This window comes from Eptesicus fuscus, chromosome 9 (genome assembly GCF_027574615.1).
Source record: "Eptesicus fuscus isolate TK198812 chromosome 9, DD_ASM_mEF_20220401, whole genome shotgun sequence".
NCBI classification, from domain to species: Eukaryota; Metazoa; Chordata; class Mammalia; order Chiroptera; family Vespertilionidae; genus Eptesicus; species Eptesicus fuscus.
The window spans coordinates 50,510,249-50,535,115 of NC_072481.1; the positions used below are offsets into that span (position 1 = coordinate 50,510,249).

General features: G+C 38.6%; 1 protein-coding gene across 1 annotated transcript in view; it reads right to left on the reverse strand.

Moving 5' to 3' along the window:
- PTGER3 (prostaglandin E receptor 3) overlaps positions 1-24,867 on the reverse strand; it is an 86,859-nt gene that overhangs the window by 35,407 nt on the left and 26,585 nt on the right. Inside the window, exon 2 of the mRNA XM_008139432.3 lies at positions 18,763-18,942. Coding sequence (XP_008137654.2) covers positions 18,763-18,942 — 180 coding nt within the window. The remainder of the gene's footprint in view (positions 1-18,762; positions 18,943-24,867) is intronic.

Here is a 24,867-nt window from a genome sequence, read left to right on the forward strand (position 1 = left end):
CCTAAACAGGCAGTCGGACATCCCTTGAGGGGTCCCAGATTGGAGAGGGTACAGGCTGGGCTGAGGGACAACCCCCCTCCGTGCACGAATTTCGTGCACCGGGCCTCTAGTTAAAAATAAAAGAGATAAAATGGTATAACTGTATAGGGCAGTTATAATGAATGGAGCTGGATGTTGCTCTGGTTGAGTCAATGAGTGAGTGGTAAGTCATGTGACAGTGTAGGACATCACTCCACACTACTGTAGACTTTATAAGCACTTAGGCTACACTAAATTTATAAAACAGCATGAGATCAAATCAAGCATAAGAGAAAGTGATTCAATTAAGAGATATGAGAAGTATGAGGTTGCTGCTGGCATGACATGGCATACCATTTTACAGCACTTTTTTTAAGTAGGAAGAGTACACTCTAAAAATAATTAAAACATACAGTAGAGTAAATACATAAACCAGTAACATTGTCATTTATTATCATTACCAAGTATTATGTACTATACATAATTAGTGCTCCACTTCTATACAATATTTACAGTAGGTTGGTTTACATGTAAGTTAACACATGTTGCTACAATGGCTACAATATCACTAGGTGATAGAATTAGCCCCGTTATAATCTTATGGGACCACCATTGTATATGTGGTCCATTATTTACCCAAATGTCATTATGTATTCAAAAGTTGCCAAGACAGTAAGTCTTAAAAGTTCTCATCACAAGGAAAAAAAACTATGTGGGGTAATGGGTGTTAACTAGACTTACAATGGCAATCATTTTTCAGTGTATACATTTATAAAATCATTGTATTTTACAACTTAAACTACTATAATGTCAATCCTATATAATAAAAGCTTAATATGCTAAGTATCCAACTATTAGTTTGACCATTCAACCAATCGCTATGATGCACACTGACCACCAGGGGACAGATGCTCCCACCGGTAGGTTAGCTTGCTGCTGGGGTCTGGCGAGATGGGCCGGACATGCCCTGGAACCCTCCCACAGTCCCTCCCTGGCCGGCCCATGTCGCCCAGTGCACCAGGCCTCTAGTATCTCTATAAGATGGGAAAATAATAAATAAATAAATAAATAAATAAATAAATAAATAAATACAAAATGCCTCCTCTGTACTACTGGAATCATGAAGATATACACTTCAGCCAGAAAAAGAACAATTACATTTCTTTATTTTGCTGTTTCCTATTAGCTCTACTTCCTATGGTGTTGATTCATATCCCTATTTCCTTATCCTAAGTCTTGAGAATGTTTGTAAAATTTGTATGCTTGTGAAGACATTCAGCCTTAGTTAGTAACTGAGCCAACTTAAGTCTTCCTAGCTTGATTTTAATATTAATGATATTAATTTATAATAACACTAGAGGCCCGGTGCACGAAATTCGTGCACGGAGGGGGGTTGTCCCTCAGCCTAGCCTGTTACCCTCTCCAATATGGGACCCTTTGAGGGATGTCCGACTGCCCGTTTAGGCCCGATCCCGGTGGGCAGTCAGATCCCTAAATGGACATCCCTCTCACAATCCAGGACTGCTGGCTCCCAACTGCTTGCCTGCCTGCCTTCCTGATTGCCCCTAACTGCTTCTGCCTGCCAGTCTGTTTGCCCCCAACTTCCCTCCTCTGCCGGCCTGGTTACCCCTAACTGCCCTCTCCTGCAGGGTTGATCACCTCCAACTGCCCTCCCTTGCAGGCTTGGTCCCTCTCAACTGCCCTCCCTTGCAGGCAGGGTGCCTCCCAACTGCCCTCTCCTGCTGGCCATCTTGCGGTGGCCATCTTGTGTCCACATGGGGGCAGGATCTTTGACCACATGGGGGCAGCTATATTGTGTGTTGGAGTGATGGTCAATCTGCATATTACTCTTTTATTAGATAGGATAATAATCATTCATTGAGTGCCTTATTATGTGCCAAGCACTAGGTAAGCATTTGCATGCATTATTTCATTGAATGTTGGCAATACATTTAGATAAAATTATTATCTTCATTTATAGCCAGAGAAACTAAGGTTTAGAAAGATTATTAGCTTAATTAAGATCAGCCTACTAATAAATTAACAGAACTAGGATGGACCGCTACATTTAGTCTAATTTTAGTTCTCATCCTCTCAAACATGATGATATATGTTTGGATCTCCCAAAATAATATCAAGGAATGAATACAGAGGATGGGATGTCTTTTCCACATTACCAATATGGCTTATGGATTCCTCAAGCAATTAATATTGCTATTGTAGCTCCCATTACCACTATTAATACAATACCAATAACAATGCCGCTTGCATATTTATTGTACCCACCCTTCTTCTGAGGTATTTAGATATTTAATCCTCACAACTACCTTATAAAGTAAGTGCAAAAAAATCCAATTCTTCATGTAAGAATACAAAAACCTCAGAGAGTTTAAAGAATTGCTTTCAGGTTCCACAGCTACTCTCCCAAAGTTGCTCACAGATCTGACTCCAAAACACATACCTTCATACACCTGAAGGTAAATGGACCATGGCACTTCTCATCCAAAAAAATCCTCCTAATGTACTTGGCATCCTAGTTGCCTCTTGCCTTTCTCCAAGGATGTCCCTCTCTTTTCTCTTTTTCCAAATGGTGGTCTTGGGCAACAGAGAAAGAGCCCGAAGTTTGAGTGGAACATCCTTCCATCATCTGATGAAATGGAGAATGGTGTCTCCCATAAAGAAACTTCCAGCAATGTAATCATTCATAATCACTGTTATTTTAATCTTTTCCTGACCCACTCTCTTATTAAAACTTACTCTCATGAAATAATGTCCATATTATTTTTAAAAAATATTTTTATTGATTTTTAGAGAGAGAGGAAGGGAGAGGGAGAGAGAAAGAGAAACATCAATGATGAGAGAGAATCACTGATCCTCTGCCTACTGAGGATCGAGCCCGCAACCTGGGCATATGCCCTTAACTGGAATTGAACCTGGGACCTTCCAGTCCATAAGACAACACTCTATACACTGAGCCAAACCAGCCAGGGCCATATTATTTTCTAAATTATATTATTAACAAACCATTATGAAGATCTGAAGGCTCATTTCTAATGCAAAATTACATAAAAGATGACAAGGAGGACTTTGGCTTTCAAACATTTCCCTAAGCAATGACTCATTTAATTTGGTTTCATTAACTCCAAGTTAGTGAAAAAGAAAATTTAATAAAATTTATATATAATTAGGTGCACCCATTCCGAATAAATGTTAACTGACCCCTAAAATATCTGAGAATTGTTGACTTTTGTTGCATTTATATTGAAATATTCAAAAGATAATGTTCAAAATGAGACTAAAGATAGACTCCAAGATGCAACAATTTTTAAACTAATACAGATATGGTGGGTTGTTATTTCAATTTACCATTAAGAATAGAATTTGAGTTTTGAGGATGCCAAGATTTTATTCCTCTGAGCGAAATGTTTTGTACTGTTCTCAGTCTAACCTGTTCTGTGGAAACCAGAGCAGCCAGTTGAAGAGAAAACTGGTGAAAGAATAAAATATCAGATCCACCAAATCAATTTTTCTTGCTAGCAACAAGGGAAGAAAAACTCCAAAACAGGATACAGGAGTTTTTCTCTTTCTTAAATACCAAATATGCTTCATTCTGAAACTGCTTTGTATTTTGCATGAAAACGCTGGAGCAAATTTCAAAATTAAGCAGAGAGAGACAATGAATAAAATGGTTTCACTGATGACAAAGGGCCTGCTCTCTCTCTCTCTCCTCTCTCTCTCTCTCTCTCTCTCTCTCTCTCTCTCCCTTTCTCTTCTGTCCTGTATTTTACCAATTCTCCCACGGGTTTCTCTGTCATTAGGAACAAGAGCCACTTTTTCCTTTCTAGCTTCCCAGTGAACCTGCTCCCCAGTCACCTTACAAGCAGGAGAAGAAGTGTGGAAGGAAAACAAAAAAAGGAAGAGAGAGAGAGAGAGAGAGAGAGAGAGAGAGAGAGAGAGAGAGAGAAACATAGTAACCCAAAACGTGACTAAATTCTTCGCTTTCAAGAAAACCCACAGGCCTGGGCAGGAAATGGAAGATCAGCCCTTCGTGCAGCCCTCTGCCGCGAGATGGCCAATGTTCTCTCCACCGCAGAGCGGGCCTGCATCTGCCAAGGAAGGGTCTGAACGTTTGCCGAAGTGCACACACTCCCGCCCCCAGATTGGACCCAGGGACCTTCACATCTTTGCTGAGAAACTTGCTGGGCCGACCTAATCAGCACTGCTGGAAAAGCTGCTCAAGCTTGTTTCTGGCTGTTGGGAAATGTCATTCAGCCAAACCCTTTCTCTCATGGGGCCGTAGAGCAGCCCTCAAAGACAAATTTGAAGCTTTAGAAAATAATCCAGTAGAAATTTTTTGCTCAGAGATTACACACTGATTATAATCTAATCTAAAATCAGGGGTGAAACCCCAGCTACACTTCTCACTAACTTAGTGGGATTGGCCAAGTGATTTACCCTCCATGAGCCTGTCTTCTCACCTGTGAAGTGGTGATAACACCTACATCTACCTTGTGGCATTGGCATGAGAATCTGATAGCATATGTAAAGTATGATGTGCATAAAATGTATTTGCCACTGTTATTATTATCAGTGTTATTCTGTGTGTTTATTTTTATTTAAAACCTTTCTCTTTCCTTGCCTAGGAGTTTGGTTTGTTACTCTCCCTACCCCTTTATTAAAAAGCCTGTTTTAAAGCAGGTGTGGTCATTCATGACATGGGATCTAGAAACAGGGAATAAAAGGCTGTGCCAATAAAAGGCAGAGAAGTCTAGGAAAATGGTAACCTCTAAAGACAGTAAAAATGATCCGATAGGTTTCGGCAATTGGAAAACTGTTACGATTTAGTCATTGACACAAAGAAAGCAAAGCAAATTTAACTTCTTACCATTAAGTCTAGAAAAAAAAAGAGAAATGTGTCCAAGAAAGGGAATGATCACAGTACTACTGATGCAGCGTGAAGGGTATTTACCAGTCAACCGCCACCACTGAATACTGATCTAATAAAAATTGTGTTATAGCCGAAACCGGTTTGGCTCAGTGGATAGAGTGTCAGTCTGCGGACTAAAGGGTCGCAGGTTCGATTCTGGTCAAGGGCATGTACATTGGTTGCGGGCACATCCCCGGTGCGGGGTGTGCAGGAGGCAGCTGGTCGATGTTTCTAGCTCTCTTTCCCTCTCCCTTCCTCGCTGTAAAAAAAATCAATAAAATATTTTTTTAAAAAAATTGTGTTATAACGATGATGGGTGAGGAGAGAGTTAAATCGGCAAAATAGAAAATTAACATATCGTAATGTTTAAAGTTAATGAAATGAGACAGCAACACAAGTATGTTATTTAGATACTAGAGGCCCAGTGCACAAAATTTGTGCCGGGGCAGGGGGGTCCCCTCAGCCCAGCCTGCACCCTCTCCAGTCTGGGACCCCTGGACATCCCTCTCACAATCCTGGACTGCTGGCTCCTAATCTCTCACCTGCCTGCCAGCCTGCCAGCCTGATGCCCCTCACTGCCTCTGCCTAAAGCCTGATCATCCCTAACTGCCACCCCCCTGCTGGCCTGGTCACCCCTAACTGCCCCCCACTGCCGGCCTAGTCGCCCCTCACTGTCCCCCCCTGCCAGCCTAATCACCCCCAATTGTCCCCCCTGCTGACCAGGTTGCCCCTAACTGCCCCCCACTGGCGGCCTGGTCACCCCTCATGGCCACCCTGCCGGCCTGGTTGCCCCATGCAGCCTGCTGTTCAGTCATTTGATCATCCCTCACTAACCCCCCTGCCAGCCTGGTCATAGGCAGCCATCTTGTGAGGCATGAAGGTTAATTTGCACATTACCTCTTTATTATATAGGATAGGATGGTATTTCATATTTCTAAAAGAAATTTTTGGGAAAAAAAGCTGAAAGTAATACAATCTGTAGAGCAGAGTGGTGGGTATGGGGTAAGAATGAGGAGTGTGGGTTTCATGATTAGCCCTTAGCACTGTTGGACTTTTTAAAAGTACATAATATTGTGATTAAAAATTAAGCTTATTTAAGAAAATAAATGCACATTTAAGATATAACAGATCACACAAATGGATAAGTTCATGTATGAAAATCTATACAGTATAATCTATTTTATGTAATTTCTTGAGAAAAAAATAAGTAAATAAGACCCATCATCTAACTTAAGTGATAGGATTTGGTAGTTTCGATGAGAAGCAAGAAAAAGAAAGCAGAAAAACTTAAATGGAAGGCATGGCCTTTGGATTCAAGGATCTTGCATTTTGGTTGAAAGAAGAGAACAATCTCATAACTGAGGGAGAATGGGAACCTAAAAATTATTTTTAGTGAAAAAAAGGAACAGAAACCTTTTATGTGCCTTGCTAAGTCTCCTAGAAGTTTCCTTGGAGCTGTTTTTAAGATTCTGAAGAAAAAAAACTCGTCTGTGCTTAGTTGACAAGAGGAGCTGCATGACACGCCAGAGAGAAAGGAGAATCGTGTTTTTGCAGTTAGAAGAACTCAGACAGACTCACCCCTGATTGAACAGAAGAGGCAACTAGCCCTGAAGGAAGCTATGTAGCTTTCCCTACGTGGAACCAGAACTAATCTTTTAATATCACTTGCATGTTCTGGTGAATGCCCAGTACTAAGTTAGCAAGACTATCTTATAGTTGTTTGGCTACTTGTGCTGTCCTTTCAAGTGTTCTTATATTCATTGTCATAACCCCAACAAGCCTGTGCTAATGAGAAAATTTAAATTCTGTGAGGTTTACTGAATTGTCAAGGGCAAATAGCCAGTGAATAGAAAGTCAGATAATTGGACATAAGTATTCTGACTCCTTGTTCAATGTTGGAAGTTTTTCTCTTCCATTATGACCCACAAAACTTTAGAGAGCATTTTGGTGAAATGAGTTTGTTTTAAAAAATATTTTAAAATATTTAAAATTACATATATAATCTCTCAGTAGTGGGGAAATAGTAATTAATGAGGTTAATTAATCCAGCCGTCAATGAGAATTCTGCTGAAGGGATAGTAGCAGGAGTATTCAAGATGACAACTGTGAACAGAGAGGAATTGACAGGAGTGCTCCAGCCATGAAGTCAGAAGAGAAACAGTCCAGAGATGGAAGACGCTGACCATGCCTTGCCATACTAGCAGTCAGCAGATGTGCGTCACTGCAGATTGCCCAGGACCAAACCAGAGAGGGTTGGACCTGCATTACCACCATTTGTCCACCATCCAGAACTGAAATATCATTGCTGTTATGAACACATAAACAACTGTTGGACATAGAAATCGGGACTCAAAAGAACTGTTGGCCCAGAAAGAAACTCACTATAGACTGATTCATTTGCCTTTCAGCATAACTATTATTGCTTGTCTCATTTTTGGTTCCTATAAGTGTATTCCTAGTATCACATGAGCTCACTCATCTAGGGGAAAAGATGAACAACATAGACTGAAGAACAAGAACAGCATTGATCTGACTGTCAGACCTCAGAGGGAAGGTAAGGGAGGATGGGGACAAGGGAGATAGATCAACCAAAGGACTTGTGTGCTTGCATATGAGCCTAACCAGTGATCACGGACAACAGGGGGAGGGGGGCATGCATGTGGGGGGGTTTGGGAAGGGAATGGGGGGGGGTTGATGACAAATATGTGATACCTTAATCAATAAAGTAATTTAAAAAAAATGTACCTAAAATAAAATAAAAAAAGATGACAACTGTGGGAGAAAATCTGGGATTAGGATGGGAGCTGTGCTGATCTAATTAAGGCTACACAACATTTAAAGCAGAGTTTGGCAATCAATCAATATTATTTCTCCAAATATTTTCAAGTAAAAATTGTGTCATTGCAATTCTTAAAATAAAGGTGCTAGGCAAAAAAAAATTGTCAAGCAATTATGAAAATAAATAACAAAGTGCAATTGCTTTTCCTCTAAAAAAATTTTGGCTTTTTGTGGATCTTCTACTGCTTCATGAAAATCAAGTTCCAATTTCATTCACACCTGCTCAGCTGTCCAATTTATGTGCACTCGTTCAGAATGGAGGATGCTTTGGTATCAAAGAGTTGTTTCCAATAGGCAAACATTCCAGTGCTCTGAGACTTCATTTCCATCTTCCACAATAAGGCAAGAAAAATGCAAAGACAAATGTCATTAATTGCTCCACACTTTTCCCTCTAGAAAAATAAAAACTGTAAACATCAATACATCGCTCTACTGGTAAGTGTTGGCTTAGAGCATCATTAATTTTACATTTGTAAGCTCTGTAAATGTATGCCTTGCATTCTCACTGAAGGGATCAATCAATAGGGTCATCCTTGCTGCTTTTGACCTAAATAGCAATGCAAAGATGTAGTGCATGTGTAAGTGTAAATATATATGTATCTTCACAGACATAGATAACAACATAAACTACATAACAAAAAGTAATAGGAAATAACAGTTACATTCTAACCACTTAGCTGGTTTGTGTATAGTCCACTGCATTTTTCAGAAGGGTGATTTTTTTTTTATTGACTTCTGAAAAGCTTCATTTTAAATCTCTCTTACTGGGTCAGCATAAGGCCAAACTGAAACAATTCCTTTGTTGTGAGGCAAATGCATCATTGGATAACTTGTATTGTATGTTTTAATGGTCCTTTCACTTTGGACCTGCTTTTGTGAATAGTCTGCTTTGCTCCTCTTCTAGCTGAGAGTGTGTTGTTTTCTTCTTCCATGGGATGGTAATATAAAAAAGTGATTGTTGCTCTAGCATATAGTGAGATGTCAAGGAATTTTGGCATTCACACGGAAGCAATTATGTTGACTCAGCTCCAGTTTTAGATTTTAGCTTTCTAACCAAACATGGACACTTGTGAGGTTCCTTGAATCATAATGACTCTCTCACAGGGAGAATTCTTAACCTGTGTCCATAAACTTCCAAGACTTTTACCGACAGACTTCGGGGCGGGGTGGGGGTAGGGGGTGGTGGCTGTGCAACCCCTGACACTGTATGAAAATTCGTAGAGGGGCCTCTGATCTCAAAGTGATTAAGAACCAGTGTTCTATTGGGTATAAATGACCTCAGTTGGTGGTGGTGGTTTCAGAATTATTTTCTTTCGGTGTTGTTTTCAAAATCAGATTCAAGAAACATTGTGTATTATATTCAAAGTCTTCTTTAAAAACAATTGTGTAAGAAATTATGCATAAACACTGATCATCCAGAGATGTTTCTTACTTGCCTCAGAAATAGGCCAATGAATACTCTCATTCTAATTTTATTTTTTGGGGTCAGATTTGGGATTTAAGTCTTTCAACTTTCCATCCCATACAGTTATAGAGATCATGACTTGAATTCTGTCATCAAAACGTATGATAGTAGCCTTATACTTGAGGTACCACAGACTGGTAAGAACTGAGAAAGGCCCAGGGCCCCAGGCTAATAGAGACATTTGCCTGAAATCTGACTGCTCTTTGCTAAAAACCCTTTCAATTAAATAAAGCTGCTACAGCTCTGTTACACAGATGACATACGCAAAAGTCCCATTAAAGACAGAGTTTGGTAAGTTAGTTCTCGCCTACTAAGGCACCTGTCTGGAAATGTGAACTTAAGTAGAATTATAACAGATTTTTAAAGGTCCTGGGATAAAATGGCTCACTTTCTTTAGCTTTCCCTTTGAGAGATATAAAAGCCTAACATATAAGCCGAGGGCCTCTTCTCAAGAACAAAACAGGGATTGGATGCTTCAATAGAAAGACGATCCTTTCTGAAAAATTGTACCTCTTGGTCTGTGAATAGGTGTTTATGTGATTACAGAGGTGGATCAGGGCCTGGGGTGACCCAGGCATTGTTGTAGTGGGAGTGCCACATTTTTGTGCAGTCAGACACAAACTGGCATTCTAGTGCCTGCTGCCTTGGGAGACGCCAGAACGGTGCCTGTCAGAACTCAGACCCACCGGTGGCCCTGTCCTGGCACATGGCACCCTCTTGGTGGCCACAGCCCTTGCCCTAAGGCAGAGGTTCATCCCTGGGAGCGATTAGGTCTCCCATGGTACATTTGACAATGTTCAGCAATGTTTTTGATTGTCATAACTAGGGAGGTGTCACTAGCATCTGGAGGGTAGATGCCAGAGATGCTGCTCAACAGCCTACATTGCATAGGATTGTCCCCCATAACAAAGAATGATCTGGCCCAATGTGTACTAATGCTGAGGTTTAGAAACCCTACTGTGAGGCCTGCCACTGCTGCCCCCTCCGGGAGGGTATAGACCCATGCTTTCCACAACAGCCACTAGAAGGTAGCCCGTTGGAATGTCTTGGAGAGTGTAATGCTTTCGGCAGAGTAAAATGGAAAAGTACCCTAAAATGCCGTCCTGGTTAACACCTACTCCTTCCTCCAAAAGGCAGATTAAGTGTCACTTCCTACAGGAAACCATTTCCTATTTTAGCATCACCTCCCCCATAGGCACACATAGTACCATGTGCTTAATCACAGCTCTGATCAAAGTGTTTCTTCTTCCCCTACTAGATTATAAATCTGTTGAAGACATTTTTTAAAAAAAAATCCTTATGTCTTAGCACCTACCAGAATGTGTGGCACACATAGGTAGGTATACTGCAAACATATGTCGAAGGAAAGAACAAGCCTGGCTTGGAGGACGGGCTTGGATTCTGTGTACCCACCCTCCTCACTGGACTTACTTGACTGTTTTAGGTGAGCACAGTGGCCCCCAAGAATACCTAAGGATATCTGATCCCACATCCTCCAAGGACATGAAATTGGACAATGTTTCATTTCATGGTATGTGTTATTTTAACGGTACCATTTTCTTTTTAAAATGTATTTCTTTTTATTAATTTCAGAGAAGAAGGGAGAGGGAGAGAGAGAAATATCCATGATGAGAGAGAATCATTGATTTGCTGACCCCTACTGGGGATCGAGCCCACAACCCAGGCATGTGCCCTTGACCAGAATCGAACCCAGGACCCTTCAGTCTGCACGCCGATGCTCTATCCACTGGGCCAAACCAGCTAGGGCCATGGCATGTTTTTTCATGAGCATTGTGGTGGCACATTTTGGCCTACTGAAAGATAGCCTATGACGTTTACTTGAAATGCTCAAGAACACAGACTGTAGAGACTATAATACCTGTTTGGGGACCTAGGACAGAGCTCACCCTAAATTCCTTTTCTTAGGGGGATAGAGAGCAAGTGCAACGTGCTACTTTTAATAAGCTTGGCGTTGTAGTCTACATTATACAGAACTCCCTTCACTGAAGAAGGAAGAGGAGGGTGACCTCAATGAGCACATAACTAGGGTAGTGAGGCAGCCCACCATTTGTCTCCACTAGTAATCAGCTCATACCAATGTCCAGGTATCAGACTGGTAAAGGGTCTGACTGCACCCAAGGACGAATCTGATGTTGGATGCCAGTAGATTACACTAGAATCCATAAGAAAATGAAAGAACTACGTTTAGAATAATTTATAAATGTGCTTTTGTATGAACAACAAAAATTCTTGTATTATAACATGAGTAAGTATCATGTTGAAAATGGGGAAAAAAGCACCTGTCAGATTAATAGCACATAAGTGATCCTTTGTATAGTTGGTGATTATAGAACACAAAATAAAATTATTTCATTGTTCCAGATAGCATGATACTGTTGCATTACCTTGGGCTGTTATTTTGACAAAGCATGTCAAATAGGATTTTGGCAAAATAGTTAATGCAATTATAATATTCCTGACATGAGTTGACATCAGGAAAAAAAGACAGGAACATTTCAGAACATTCAACTTTATTTTTCCATTGACAAACACCACATAAATAACATACATTAATTAAATACACAAACTAGCTATGACTCGAATGCCATCAAAATTCTGATGTACTTTTCATAGTCTCTTTTTATTCTTTATCTCCACAATATTGAATACCAGCCTTTAAAATGTGCTGGAAGATATATTTCAATGCACTTAAGATAACTCCCCGAAAAACCTTACATAGAGGTGATAGAAGTATACTTTCTCACTCAACCAAGTGTATAGGGATGGTTTACTGAGTAGGAGAGGTGGGAAAACATATGCTTTCATCTCCAAAATGCTGAAAAGCCTTTACAGGTTGATTAAAAGCCTTTATAATTATTGATTAAAGTGCCAATGATTTCATTTCTTACTTAGATACACTATGTAAATAGTACTCATTTTCCTTTGTTGTTACCAGATTCAGACAATCAGTGCCTAGTTTTAGCTTGCTTGCTTAAAGAAATGTTCAATTTTCTGCTATGTGTATAAACACAGTTAGACATTGAAATAAAGAAGGAGGAGGTAAATATTTAACACACACATATAAGTTTATGTATAGAAAGCAGAGCATTTAGCAGTCAGTGATAGGACTTGAGTGAACTTAACACCTGCTCTTATGAAAAACAACACCGTGGGCCACACCTTGCTTTGTCCGACTGAGTTCCAGTGTAAAGATAAACGTGGTCCCTTTCTCTCTGTGCTTCTGTGGAATGGGCCTAAAGGGATGACGATTTCTAACAGGGTTGGGTTCATACAGGTTTTCCTCCATATCTTTCTCTGTGCCCCCTACCCCACCCTCCATGCACGCTCCACATAAATAGTATCCTTTCAAAGGTTGAAATAACATTGAAGTAAAGTGTATCAGGAAGTCATGTGCATTTTCTCTGCTTTACATTACTGAAAACTATATAAAGAAACTCATTTCAAATAGCGATTAAAGTTTGGTGATTGGCTAGCTTTTGGCTAGATACCTGATTCACTTTCATTACAAGGCCACAGTATTCGAATTCTAAAACAATTGACAAGAGAATTTAAGAGCTGCGCTTTTGAAAATAACTTCAGAGGTGGAATCATCTCTAAAATGCTGAAAAGCCTGAACAGGTTGTTGGTGGTGATGGTGATCTCTTTCCTTCCTATCTTTATTCCAATAATAAAATTGTGTCATCCCAGCAGACATTAAAGATCTATCTCATATATTAGGACGTTAGCATATTAGAAATATGAAGCCATTCTCTTTCCTCTTCAAACCAATCTCAGCTTTCACCAATAGCAAATATTTCTGTTACTTTCTATTTAAAAAATTAATAAGCAGGTGGGAAGCAAGGGGCCTAGGGGGAACAAGCTTGTTTCTAGTGGAAAAAAAAAAGTAAACCAGGAGATATTTGGGATGCTTATGATATGATACTGATGTATTTCTGAGGATAAAATAATTTTAATTCTCAATAAAGAAAATGTAATATATAAATCAATATAGTATATATCCAATCGAATTGTATTTCTCAAGGATCAAAATGTACTCAGCTGATAGTAATATAATGGTTTACAACTCACCTTGTATAAGTTATAAGCCTTGAAATACAATCCTTTTAGGAGTTATAAAATGGAGAATATATAAAATGAGAACTTTCTGCTTTTTCCTTCCTTAAAAGAGCAGAGAACAGGAGCGAGAATGGAATTAAGTAGCATGTTTTGAAGATATATTTCCATCTGACTTAAAAACTAATTGTTGATCTCTTTTTTTAAAAAATGACTTTATTCTAGACTTGTTGAAGCCTCCATTGATATGTACAGTCTCAGTTTTCCCTTTGTCACTTTGAGGACAGTCCCCTATACTACTCCTTCTTTACTCTCTGCATTTTTATTCAAGGTGGACTCCATCAAAAATGCATCCAGGGAACACAGTACAAGATTGTACTTGATAACCAGAGATACAAAGTCATAATAAAATGAACCCCTTTTCGGTTGGAGTAATTCAGGTGAATATGAATTTTTGCATGAGATCAGTATCTATATAAATCAGGGGTGGGGAACGCCCAGCCCCCTGGCTGCATAAGCCCGAGAAATCATTTGGTTGGCCCTACCAAGGCAACGGCAGGCAGGACTCAAAATTCAATAAATGTAGGAGCTTTTTTCATAGCAACTTAAACTTATATTAAGCAAATGATGTTATAAATATCCAAATGGCCGTTGGCAGGAAAAAGGTCCCCCACATCTGATAAATGATATTAATATAATGGAATTCTATGAAAAAATGTTCCCTAAGTCTCTGTTTCATGCTTCAATGTAATCACTACTTATTAGTTGTCTTAGAATACTGAGCTTCAGCTTCTTCTTCTTTTTTTTTAAATATATTTTATTGATTTTTTACAGAGAGGAAGAGAGAGGGATAGAGAGTCAGAAACATCGATGAGAGAATAACATCAATCAGCTGCCTCCTGCACACCCCCTCCTGGGGATGTGCCCACAACCAAGGTACATGCCCTTGACCGAAATCGAACCTGGGACCCTTGAGTACGCAGGCCGACGCTCTATCCACTGAGCCAAACCGGTTTCGGCCTGAGCTTCAGCTTCTTAACAAATGTGTATGTGAGTTTTAGATTGGTTTTAGGTTTTGTACATTGGTTCTATCACCACCTATGTGATGACACATCACAGATATATGTCACCGCTCATGAGCATTTTATTGCAACTCAGAAAAACAGTCCTATGGACTTAGCCACAGTATTAAAGTCTTCATTTTAAAAACAATGTAATCTCATTCATTAAATAATTCTGTACATTTATTTAGACATCAGTTTTAGAAATTTTGAGACATATACAAGCACAAAACCAGCAATAAACAAGCCGCTGTGAAGATTTGGCATGATTGATGGACTAAACTTTTCATAGAAATTTTAATTATTCCATATAGTTTTAGTAATAAATACTCTGCAGTGTCTCTGTGTCACTCATCTTCCAGTGTTCTGTATATTTCAAGAGCAGCTTTAGGGGTTAAAGTGTGAAAATAAGTAGTAAATATATGTGCCTAAAATTGCAAAGCACAAAATTTTCCTATTTTCTGTCTCTGACTTGCTCCCAATACAAAACAATTATTAAATAATTGTTGTGGAAAAGATTGAAAACCAACCACTAATTTGGGGTCAAAACTAACAAAAATATAAAAAGTATTAAATAAATAAAAAGCCTAATTTGCCGGGCTTCGTGGCTCAGTTGGTTAGAGCAGTGGTTGGCAAACTCATTAGTCAACAGAGCCAAATATCAACAGTACAACGATTGAAATTTCTTTTGAGAGCCAAATTTTTTAAACTTAAACTTCTTCTAACACCACTTCCTCAAAATAGACTTGCCCAGGCCATGGCATTTTTTGGAAGAGCCACACTCAAGGGGTCAAAGAGCTGCATGTGGCTCGCAAGCCGCAGTTTGCTGACCACGGGGTTAGAGCATAATCCCATGTACCAGAAAGGTCAGGGCACATACCAGGTTGCAGGTTTGATCCCAGGTCTCTCTCTCTCTCTCTCACTCTCTCTCTCTCTCTCTCTCTCTCTCTCCCTCTCTGCCCCCCTCCCTCCCTCTCCCTCTCCCCGCTTCCTTCCCTTCAGCATGGTCTCAGGGTATTTTATAGTTCAGTTTTACATGAGCTTCTGCAATTTTATTTTTCTGTAACATGGTCCTTAGATCTTTCGTATAATCAGAAAGTGTTAAGTAGAAATATATGTGCACTTTTTAAATAGTCATTTACATCTGGCATGATTAAGTACTTATGTTTACTTGAAATATCTTGGATATAGCAATAGGTAAATCTGGTAAATTTTGAGGTAACACTTTTTTTTCAACTTAAAATATCTTTAAGAAATCCACCAAACCTAAGTACTTTGATAAGCAAACTGTTCTTATTGTATAGTATGTCATCATTTTCTTCTATGACTCAGCATAGCTGTATAATTCCATGGTTTAGAAAATCAGGACTCCTCTGTAAAATCTATGAAGGCCGATTTCACCTATACTTCCACAGTCTACTCACTCATTTCTTTCCATGTGGTTTCCTAGATATTTATTTATTTATGTGTTTATTTTTACCAATATTGTGAAGTTTAGGAATTGTCATAATTTATGCATGTATTTTTCCCCTGCTCAGATATATGCATAAACTAAGTACATATATGAGAGTGAATTTTAAGGCCAATGAACTTCAACTCAGAAACAGACTCCTCTTGGGCAGTGCCCATAGATGTCCACCTCCTCACCACATCCAGGGCCTCTGCTCAAATTCTCTGAAACCTAACTGCAACTCTCATCCAAAGGCTAAAATTATTTGTGACTTTTAGGTCGTGTCAGGTTTCCCTGGGCTAACAAATGGCTGCCTAGGTAACACACTTATATGCCATTGACATGATTTCTTCCTTTTCCACTTGCCATTTGTCCACGTCTACCAGGTCTCGCTGGACAGGGATTTATTTTGTGGGAATAAGTTTCATGCTTTTTTATCTTTATGTATTTCTATGGTTGGATAAGAAGGGATTTTTCTTTGACAGTAATCTCCGTTACCATTTGGATGTACCAGTCCCTTAAATTATTAATACAAATAAAGCACTTTGCTGTGCAGCAATATGGCACTACACATTGAAGATAAATTCATATTTCTGTAATTAAATAAGCAGGGATCACCCACTTTATCAGCTTGATGAACTGTAGTGGCATAAAGCACTTCAACCGTATGGCGGTGCCTCGCTTATGGCACTGGGGTTTGGCAGGCCTTTATTCATTCATTCACTGAGTAAATATTGAACACTTTCTATATTCCAAGTGCTGTACAAGTTGATGGGAAAAAGTAACCCAATCATGCTCACACCACTCGAATCCACACTGCATGTGTATCTATCTGATTATAACCTAGGGTTAGGGAACCACTCAAGTGGCAAAGCCTTTTTATTACAAGATCATCCTAAATGCACTTTCTTTTTCTAACGTCGGTAGTTTTGCTTATCCCCCATGAGGTGGCCTGTGAGATCATCTGATTTGTGGCATAGAGAGATTTTACCAGGGGGTTTTAGGATAGGTTACTTAACACCGTTTTCCCAGAAACCTAGACTCTTGGAGCTACCATGAATTAACATAAGCACCCCCAGCAGATCTTGTCTTTTCACTCAGTTTTGCATGGGCATTTAAACTGATGATTCCTGATTGAACTGGGCTGGTGTACGGAGTAATCTAATAGAAACACAGTACCTGTTAAAGTTAATTCTTCTTCAAATGCCCACTAAACTCAAAGGAAAATGTTGTTACTATGAAGAAATAGAAATAAATCGTAAGGTGTTTGTTTTTTAACCATGAAAGCAATAGTGTAACCTAAAAATTAAATTCTTCACAAGAAAATGTTAATCTGTTTACAAAATGAATGCTCCTAAGAATACAAAGCACATTTTGTGTAGGCCTAACTTAAAAGATTGGTTGTGTTTGTTGGGAAATTTTTTTTTAAAAGTGCAATTCCCAAAACTTAATGTAGTAATCTACTTGTGCCAAAAAGATATAAAGCTTAGCTATTAAGGTTAGTATAGATGTAGACTGTAAGAAAAACATTTCATAATAAATATTTAGATATGCTACTCTGAGGAGAGGGCAGAGAAATTGCTGTGAGGGAGTCAATATTATTGTTTTCTTGTCCAATAAATAGGTCAAACTATGGAAACTCTTTATGGAACCCTCAACATTTTATTGGTTTTAGAATCTGAGTTAGTGTTTAAATATCCAAAAGAGTGGAGAATACTTTTAGTGAAAATAATCAGAGAAGATAATGAACCAGAGTACCTATATTTAGCACTCAAATCAGTCCTGAAATAGCATTCTGAAAAGTCACTTCACTGACCCTCTAGATCAGTTCCATGAATCTTCTCCAGGCTTGTAGGAATTAACAACGTATGAAAAAAAAAAGGAACTTTTAGCAATTTGAATAGTCACAAGTCCTCCCATATTTAAAATAAATAAAATCAGCTCTTATTCAGATAATAAGTAAACCTAATTCTAACCCAACCAAAACTTAAACTTTGTAATGTTAGCAGCTAATTTACATATTAAACAATACTTAAATAATACCAGTACCAATGAATATTGTGATACTTTTTTTTTTTATTAATCCTCACTCGAGGATATATATATTTTCCCATTGATTTTTAGACAGAGTGGAAGGGAAGGAAGGAAGGAGAGAGACAGAGAGAGAGAGAGAGAGAGAGAGAGAGAGAGAGAGAGAGAGAGAGAGAGAGACATCAATGTGTGAGAGACACATGGTTGAGTTGTCTCCTGCCCTGGGGTGGGGATCCTGCAACTCAGGTAGTATCCTTGACTGAGAATCAAACCCTCGACCCCTTGGTCCAAGGGTGAATGAGCAAAACCAGCCAGAGCTTATGGATACATTTTTAAATCTTAATTCAACTTTTTTTTTTTTTTTAAGTAAAGGGGCAAAAGAGTGACACAGAGAAAAAGAGAGTAAAAGAGAACACAGAAGATCAAGGACTTTGAACAAAAACAAATGGTTGCCTTGTCTTTGATGATCTATGCATTAAATCCCCCATGTGCTCAGTATACGGGAATATTACCTTTCCCCACCCCACCCTCACCACAGACTAAGATCACTTATAAAGAATCACATATTCAGCTACAAATGGCAGAGACTCAAAAACACTAGATTGCTATTAATATATTTCCCTTTGTTTGTGTTTCAATACTTCTGGCACACAGGGGATTATCTATGCTGAGACCATTCAGCCTTATATCAAAAATTCTACTTCAATGCATACACAGTGGCATGCCAGAGATGCCTAAATTCACAGTAAGGTTTAAGGCTATTTGTTGCCGAAAGCTGTGAACATGCATGTTGATTAAGTGTTCTCATTCATGCTCCTGTCTGTATTACTTCATTGGATAATGAGATAGGTTGCCCTTTCTGTCCATCATTAGAGCAGCTGGAGACAGCATTTGCTACCTGGCAAAACTTCCGAAGAAGGATCTTTCTTAGCAGCAGATAGACCCAGGGATCCAAGATCTGGTTCAGGGAAGCCAGGCGCACGGCTATTAAGAAGAAGTTGCATTCCTTCTGCTTTTCTGAGTGCGTCTTGCAGTGTTCAACTGATGTCTGATTGAAGATCATTTTCAACATCATTATCTAAGAAAGAGGGACAAATAATTGTTCCAAAGATTAATAAGGTCATATGCATCTCCTCTAAATAGCACTTTGCACACAGTCAGTTTACAATACATTGGTGGTGGCAGTGAAATGAATTCAAGCAACATTTATGCTCGCAGAACACAGCCCTGAATTATACAAGACATTCCTATGGATGTTCCCACATTTTTGGCTATTTGACAAGATGCAGCTTTTTAAAAAGTGTATGTTCTCAGGCCCTTGATCTTTGGGATTTAAGAAGATTCAAAATAACACATTTCAAAATTAGCTAAAGTTATTTGTCTTGTTGCAGAAAACACAGCATGCTGATACACAAATGAGAGCCAACACTTCTACATAATCAAAACATATTTAATCTTAAACTTCAGAAGTTATAACTAAAAAAAATATTACTGAAGAAAAAGAGAAGCAAGAAAGAAGAAAATAATAATAATAATATTTTCTGAATCCTAACAATTTGCCAACTACTGTGTCAGGAACACATAATACAATATACAGATGATGTATTTTAGAATTGTACACATGAAATAAATCTATATAATTGTATTAACCAATGTCACCACAATAAGTTCAATAAAAAAGAAAAAATATGTAAGATTGATATTCTTGCTGTCTTCTTTTTACAATTTCATAAACTAAGGTTTAATGATACAAAATGGCTGAGCCAGACTTAAACCCAGGTTCACTGACTTCATATGGCACATGGCATTTTACTTTTTTTGTCTCTGCCTCCTCGCCACATATACACATAGACTCCATGAAGGCAGGATTTGGGACCGTTTTTCCCCTACAAATATATTTATAGTACCTAGACCAATATTTAGCAGGTAGTGATCAATAAGTATTTGTGAATGGAAATATTATATGACATGTATGTGAATATGTTATGTGATATATATATACACACACATATACATATATATAACATATAATGTATATATGTAATGTATATATAATGTATACATATGTGTATATATGTAATGTATATATGTGTAATGTATATATATGTATGTAATGTGTGTGTGTGTATATATATGTATATATGTGTGTGTGTGTGTGTGTGTGTATATATATATATGTGTGTGTATATATATATATATAAAACATGTAATGCACATATTTCTATTTGAATGAATCAATATTTGTGATTTGCCCAGAAGGGAAAAATTGAAGGTTCATATGTATCTGAAAACATAATCAAGTTCATTAATCTTGATTATGAAAAAATGAAAAAAAATAATCAAAAAAAATGAAAAAAATAACAAACCTGTTTATACCCAATCGTTTCACAAAAATGAAGAAATGTGACTTTTCCAAATGTCAGTGAGAATGTGGAACAGCGAGGACTCTTCTACACATTACTAGTGAGAGTGTGAGCTGGAGCCACCACCTTGGAAAACAACGGGGCACTATTTCATCTGCTGCCGCCCAGCTGTTCTGCTCCTGGGAATATACTGGGCAAGAACAACCCAAACATAGGTTCACGTTCACAAGCAAAGGAAGGAGCTGACATTACAACTGGTTTCTAAATTCATCTTTCTAGGTGCCTGGCTATTTAAAGTGCTTGAAATGTGACCAGAACAAATCAAGATGTTGGAATATGTAATGATTATATACTAAAATGGTAATATTTTTATATATTGTGTTAAATAAAATTTAGCATTAAAATTAACATCACTTGTTTCTTTTTTACTTTTTCTATTATATTCTATTATATAGCTACTAGAAAATTTAAAATGATATACATAGCTTATATATGTTGTTCAAAGCTCATTTCTATTAAAACCACTGTGACTGGAGGCCCACACTTCCTGGGATGGTCTCTCCTCAGGTCGCACATCCCAAATTGAAGTCAACATCCCTGAGCATCTGAAACACCTGAACCGCAAACCCTCATTCTTACACAGTCGCCTGTCCCCACGTGTCAGAGACATCTTTGAATCCTCCTTTGCTTCATCCTCTGTGCTGTTTTTTTTTGCTCTTATTCCAATCTCATGCTAGTTCATCTCCTTCGAGCATGTGAATTTAGTAATAACAGACACCCAGATTGTGGGGTTAGCACAACACAGATGCAGCAGCCTAAATCCCAGCTCTGATCAATCAGCTATAAAAACTTCAACTTGGTCTTATGGGACTGAGTTGAGTCACAGGTAATTCTTAAATCAATTATTGGCAAAGGAAATAGAAAAAGCCAGGTTTGGTTTATCAGACACATTTATTCCCTGGGGCTTAACCTGTGGTCTTTGACCAAATTAGCACCTAATACCTAAACAAAATCATGGTCCTATAAATAAGAAGAGGGGAATGGGTAGGCAATCAGTAATTAGACAACATATCTTCTGAGTCCATAATTTCTTTCAAATGATTTTTTCCAAGGGATTTATTCAATAAAAGCAAAAAACAGCTGCACAAATAATTGAATGTTCAGTGAAGCATTATCTACACCATAAGAAACTGTGAACTCATGAATCTCTAACATCAGGAGTACAGCTTGATAAAATACAAATATTTCCTTCCTTCTGTATGGGTCTCAAAGCTCCCTTGACCAGTTGGTTATGAGGCTGATCAGAAGGCGTGACCGAGCAGCGTATCCATGCACCGGCTAAAGGGAGGCTCTGGCTAGCCAAGCATCCTGTTTTTTGTTTGTCCTTCTCCCTTGCGTAAGGAGTAGAATAGCATGTTTAGCTCACATAATAGTGCATATAAGAATTAAGTGAAGAGAACAGATTATAAGGTAGTATTATGTATATAAACATTATTCCCTTCATTAATAAATATGAATTTATTATTCTCATTTATTCAAATGTGTTTAAAATTGATATATCTACATGGTATCTTCTAATGCTGGTTCATAGTCCTGTGAACTGAACACTACCTCCCACTGTGGTATGCAGATGACCCAAAGATATCCAGGTCTCGTCCCGGGAACCTGTGAATATATTACCACACATGGCAAAAAGGGACATAGCCGCCCTGGCCGGGTGGCTCAGTTGGTTGGAGCATCGTCCCAATATGCCAAGGTTGTGGGTTGATTCTGATCAGGGCACATACAATGAATGCATTGATAAGGGAAACAACTGATCAATGTTTCTCTCTCTCTCTCTCTCTCTCTCTCTCTCTCTCTCTCTCTCTCTCTCTTTCTCTGTCTCCCTCCCTTCCTCCCTCCCTCCCTTCCTCTCTCTCTAAAAGTAAAAATAAAATAAAAATTTTAAAAGGACATAGTAGATGTGATTAGCATTAAGGGCCTTGAGGTGGGGAGATTGTCCTGGATTATCCGGGTGGGTTCAATGTATCATCACATGGGTCCTCAATATCTGAGAACCTTTTCCAGCTGTGGGGAGGAAGATGTGACTACAAAAGAATGGTCAGAGCAATATAATGTTGCTGGTTTTGAAGATGAAGGAAAGAAGCCATGAGTTAAGGAATATGGATGGATGGCCTCTAAAAATGGGAAAAAAGCAAAAAAGTCAGTCTCAGATTCTCTTTCAGAGCTTCCAGAAAAAAAAATAAAAAAAATGCAGCTCTATGGACACTTTGATATTAGCCCAGTGAGACGATGTCAGGCTTCTAACCAACAAAACTGGAAGAGAAATTTGTGTTGTGTTGTTTCAAGCCACTGAGTTTGTGGTAATTTGCTAAAGAGCTACCATAGGAAACTAATAGACCCACAGAGTGAGCGCTCAGCAACTGTTGAGAGGGGATGGGGAGGAATGAGCTTGAAAATGACTTATTCCCTCTCATAGATAACACATCCTAGCAAGCTTATTCACTTTCTTAGGAAACTTTAACATAAATAAAGTAAAAGTAAACTTCATCCTCACCCCTGTCTAAATTATCTCAATTTCTAAATTTGCAACATGTAAAAATGAATTCTTGTTATTCTAGTGACATCAGTTAGATTTCAGTGTATTTAACTAAAAGGTATAAAACTGTATTTTCAATTCAGTTTTATTTATATAAAAAAATATGTGGCTAGTGCCCTGCCAGTGTGGCTCAGTTGGTTGAGTGTCGTCCCATGCACTGAGTTTCACGGATTGATTCCCGGTCAGGGCACATGCCCAAGGTTGCAGGCTCGATCCCCAGCAGGGGGCATGCAGGAGACAACCAGTAGATGGTTCTCAATCATCAATGTTTGTCTCCCTTCCCCTCTCCCTTCCTTCTCTCTCTCAAAAATAATTGCTAGCTCTCTCTCAAATCATTTGGGAGAGAGCTAGCAAGTATTTTTTCTTCTTTTTATAAACAATTGGAAAGATTTTATCTAGTTCTTTCAGCCCTTCATCTTGTCTAATAATTAAATACATTTCACCATTAACCATTTTCTTGAAAGTGTTCTGAGCCTGGTCTAGAATGATCATTTAAATTACATTTCCATTTTCCCTTATATAATAAAGTATTGAATTTCTCCAAGTTTTTATAATCAGGAAAATTTACAAAAAAATCACTTATTAAAATGAGATTTAAGTCACTTTATACAGTTCTCCTTGATTATTATAAAATTAATTTTTATGAGACTAATAATACTAAATAATTTTTATTGGGCTAATATAGGTTTCATATGCCTTACATGGATTAGTCAATGGTAATTTCCAGTAATTTCCTATTGACAATGCAGTGATTATGGCATTATGAAGCCAAGCTCTGTAAGCAAGAGCTAGCACGTGGGGAGAGACATTCCAGCTTTCCCCAGAAATAATGAGATGTGCACTAGGAAGATAATTTGAATTAGAGGCAGTGAGTATGATATTGCCATTTCCAAATGGCAGCAAGGATGGAAGTAGGACCCCAATTTCTTCATCTAATTCTGAACATAAATGCAAGTTAGCATCCATCTGTTGGTGTGCTCCTATGTTCAAGGAGCTAACCAGTCATTAGGATTTTTACAAATATCTTTTAGATGGTCAGACTTTGGGAGGAAAAACTTTGGTGTGAATATGCAGATTTCTGGTAGAATTAATTATTCCTGTTAAGTCCAATTTTACTCCTTCTAAAGGGAGGACAAACAAAAAACAGGATGCTGGGACAGCACAGAGGCTAATTTTTATTTTAGCAAACACGTGTGTACGCTGTACGACTGCTCCTTCCAATCAGCCTCCTATGATGAACTAGCTGTCGTGGGAGCCGTGGGACCAATTCTGGCTGCTCAGAGGGGGCCGCTCTTCCACCAGCATTTCCCCAGGGTCCACGTGACTCTGCCAGACCTCACGCCTCTCCCCTGGTTATCAGCAGGAAGAGAGAGCTCTTTTTTTGTACCTGTGATAACCAGGAACACAGCTCTATCAGTGACTGCTAAATTCGCTATCGCTGGCTAGTGTCAAGGGCAATTGCCTTGCTCCATCCTCAATGAAAAATAATGATTTGCCCCTTTGCCAGTGATAAGGGTCTTTTTAAATGTGCAAAGCACAAACCAGGGAGACTTTTCCATAGTCTGCATTTGGGTTTTATTTCCTGCAGCAGGGTCTGTACCTACACATTCAAAAATCTTCAGTACTTCACTTCTTGGTTCAAAAGTACCTTGGCTTCTAGGCCATAAATACCTATTGAAGATGATAAATGAGTGAACCCAGAAAAATGAATGTGGGGGAAGGAAAATAAAATTGGTCACTTGCCCTTAGGCTCCATTATGTGGCATTTATGCATTCTCAGGTTCTATCTAATGTAAGTGTATAAGAGAACTTTGCTCCACGGCCAATTTTGATTAATGTGTTTTGTTTTCCATAACGTTCTGTGGTTAGGCCTGGGAAAATAACCTGCTTTACTGGAAATTCCCTCTCTAGTTTGACAAGTGGACTTGATATTATAATGCACTGGAACCAGTCTGGGCCCTTTAAAGTACTTAATTACATAATTTGAAGGATTGTCCTGGGACTAAGTTTCATTATAGAGTCGAGTCAAAGAATAGTTGTT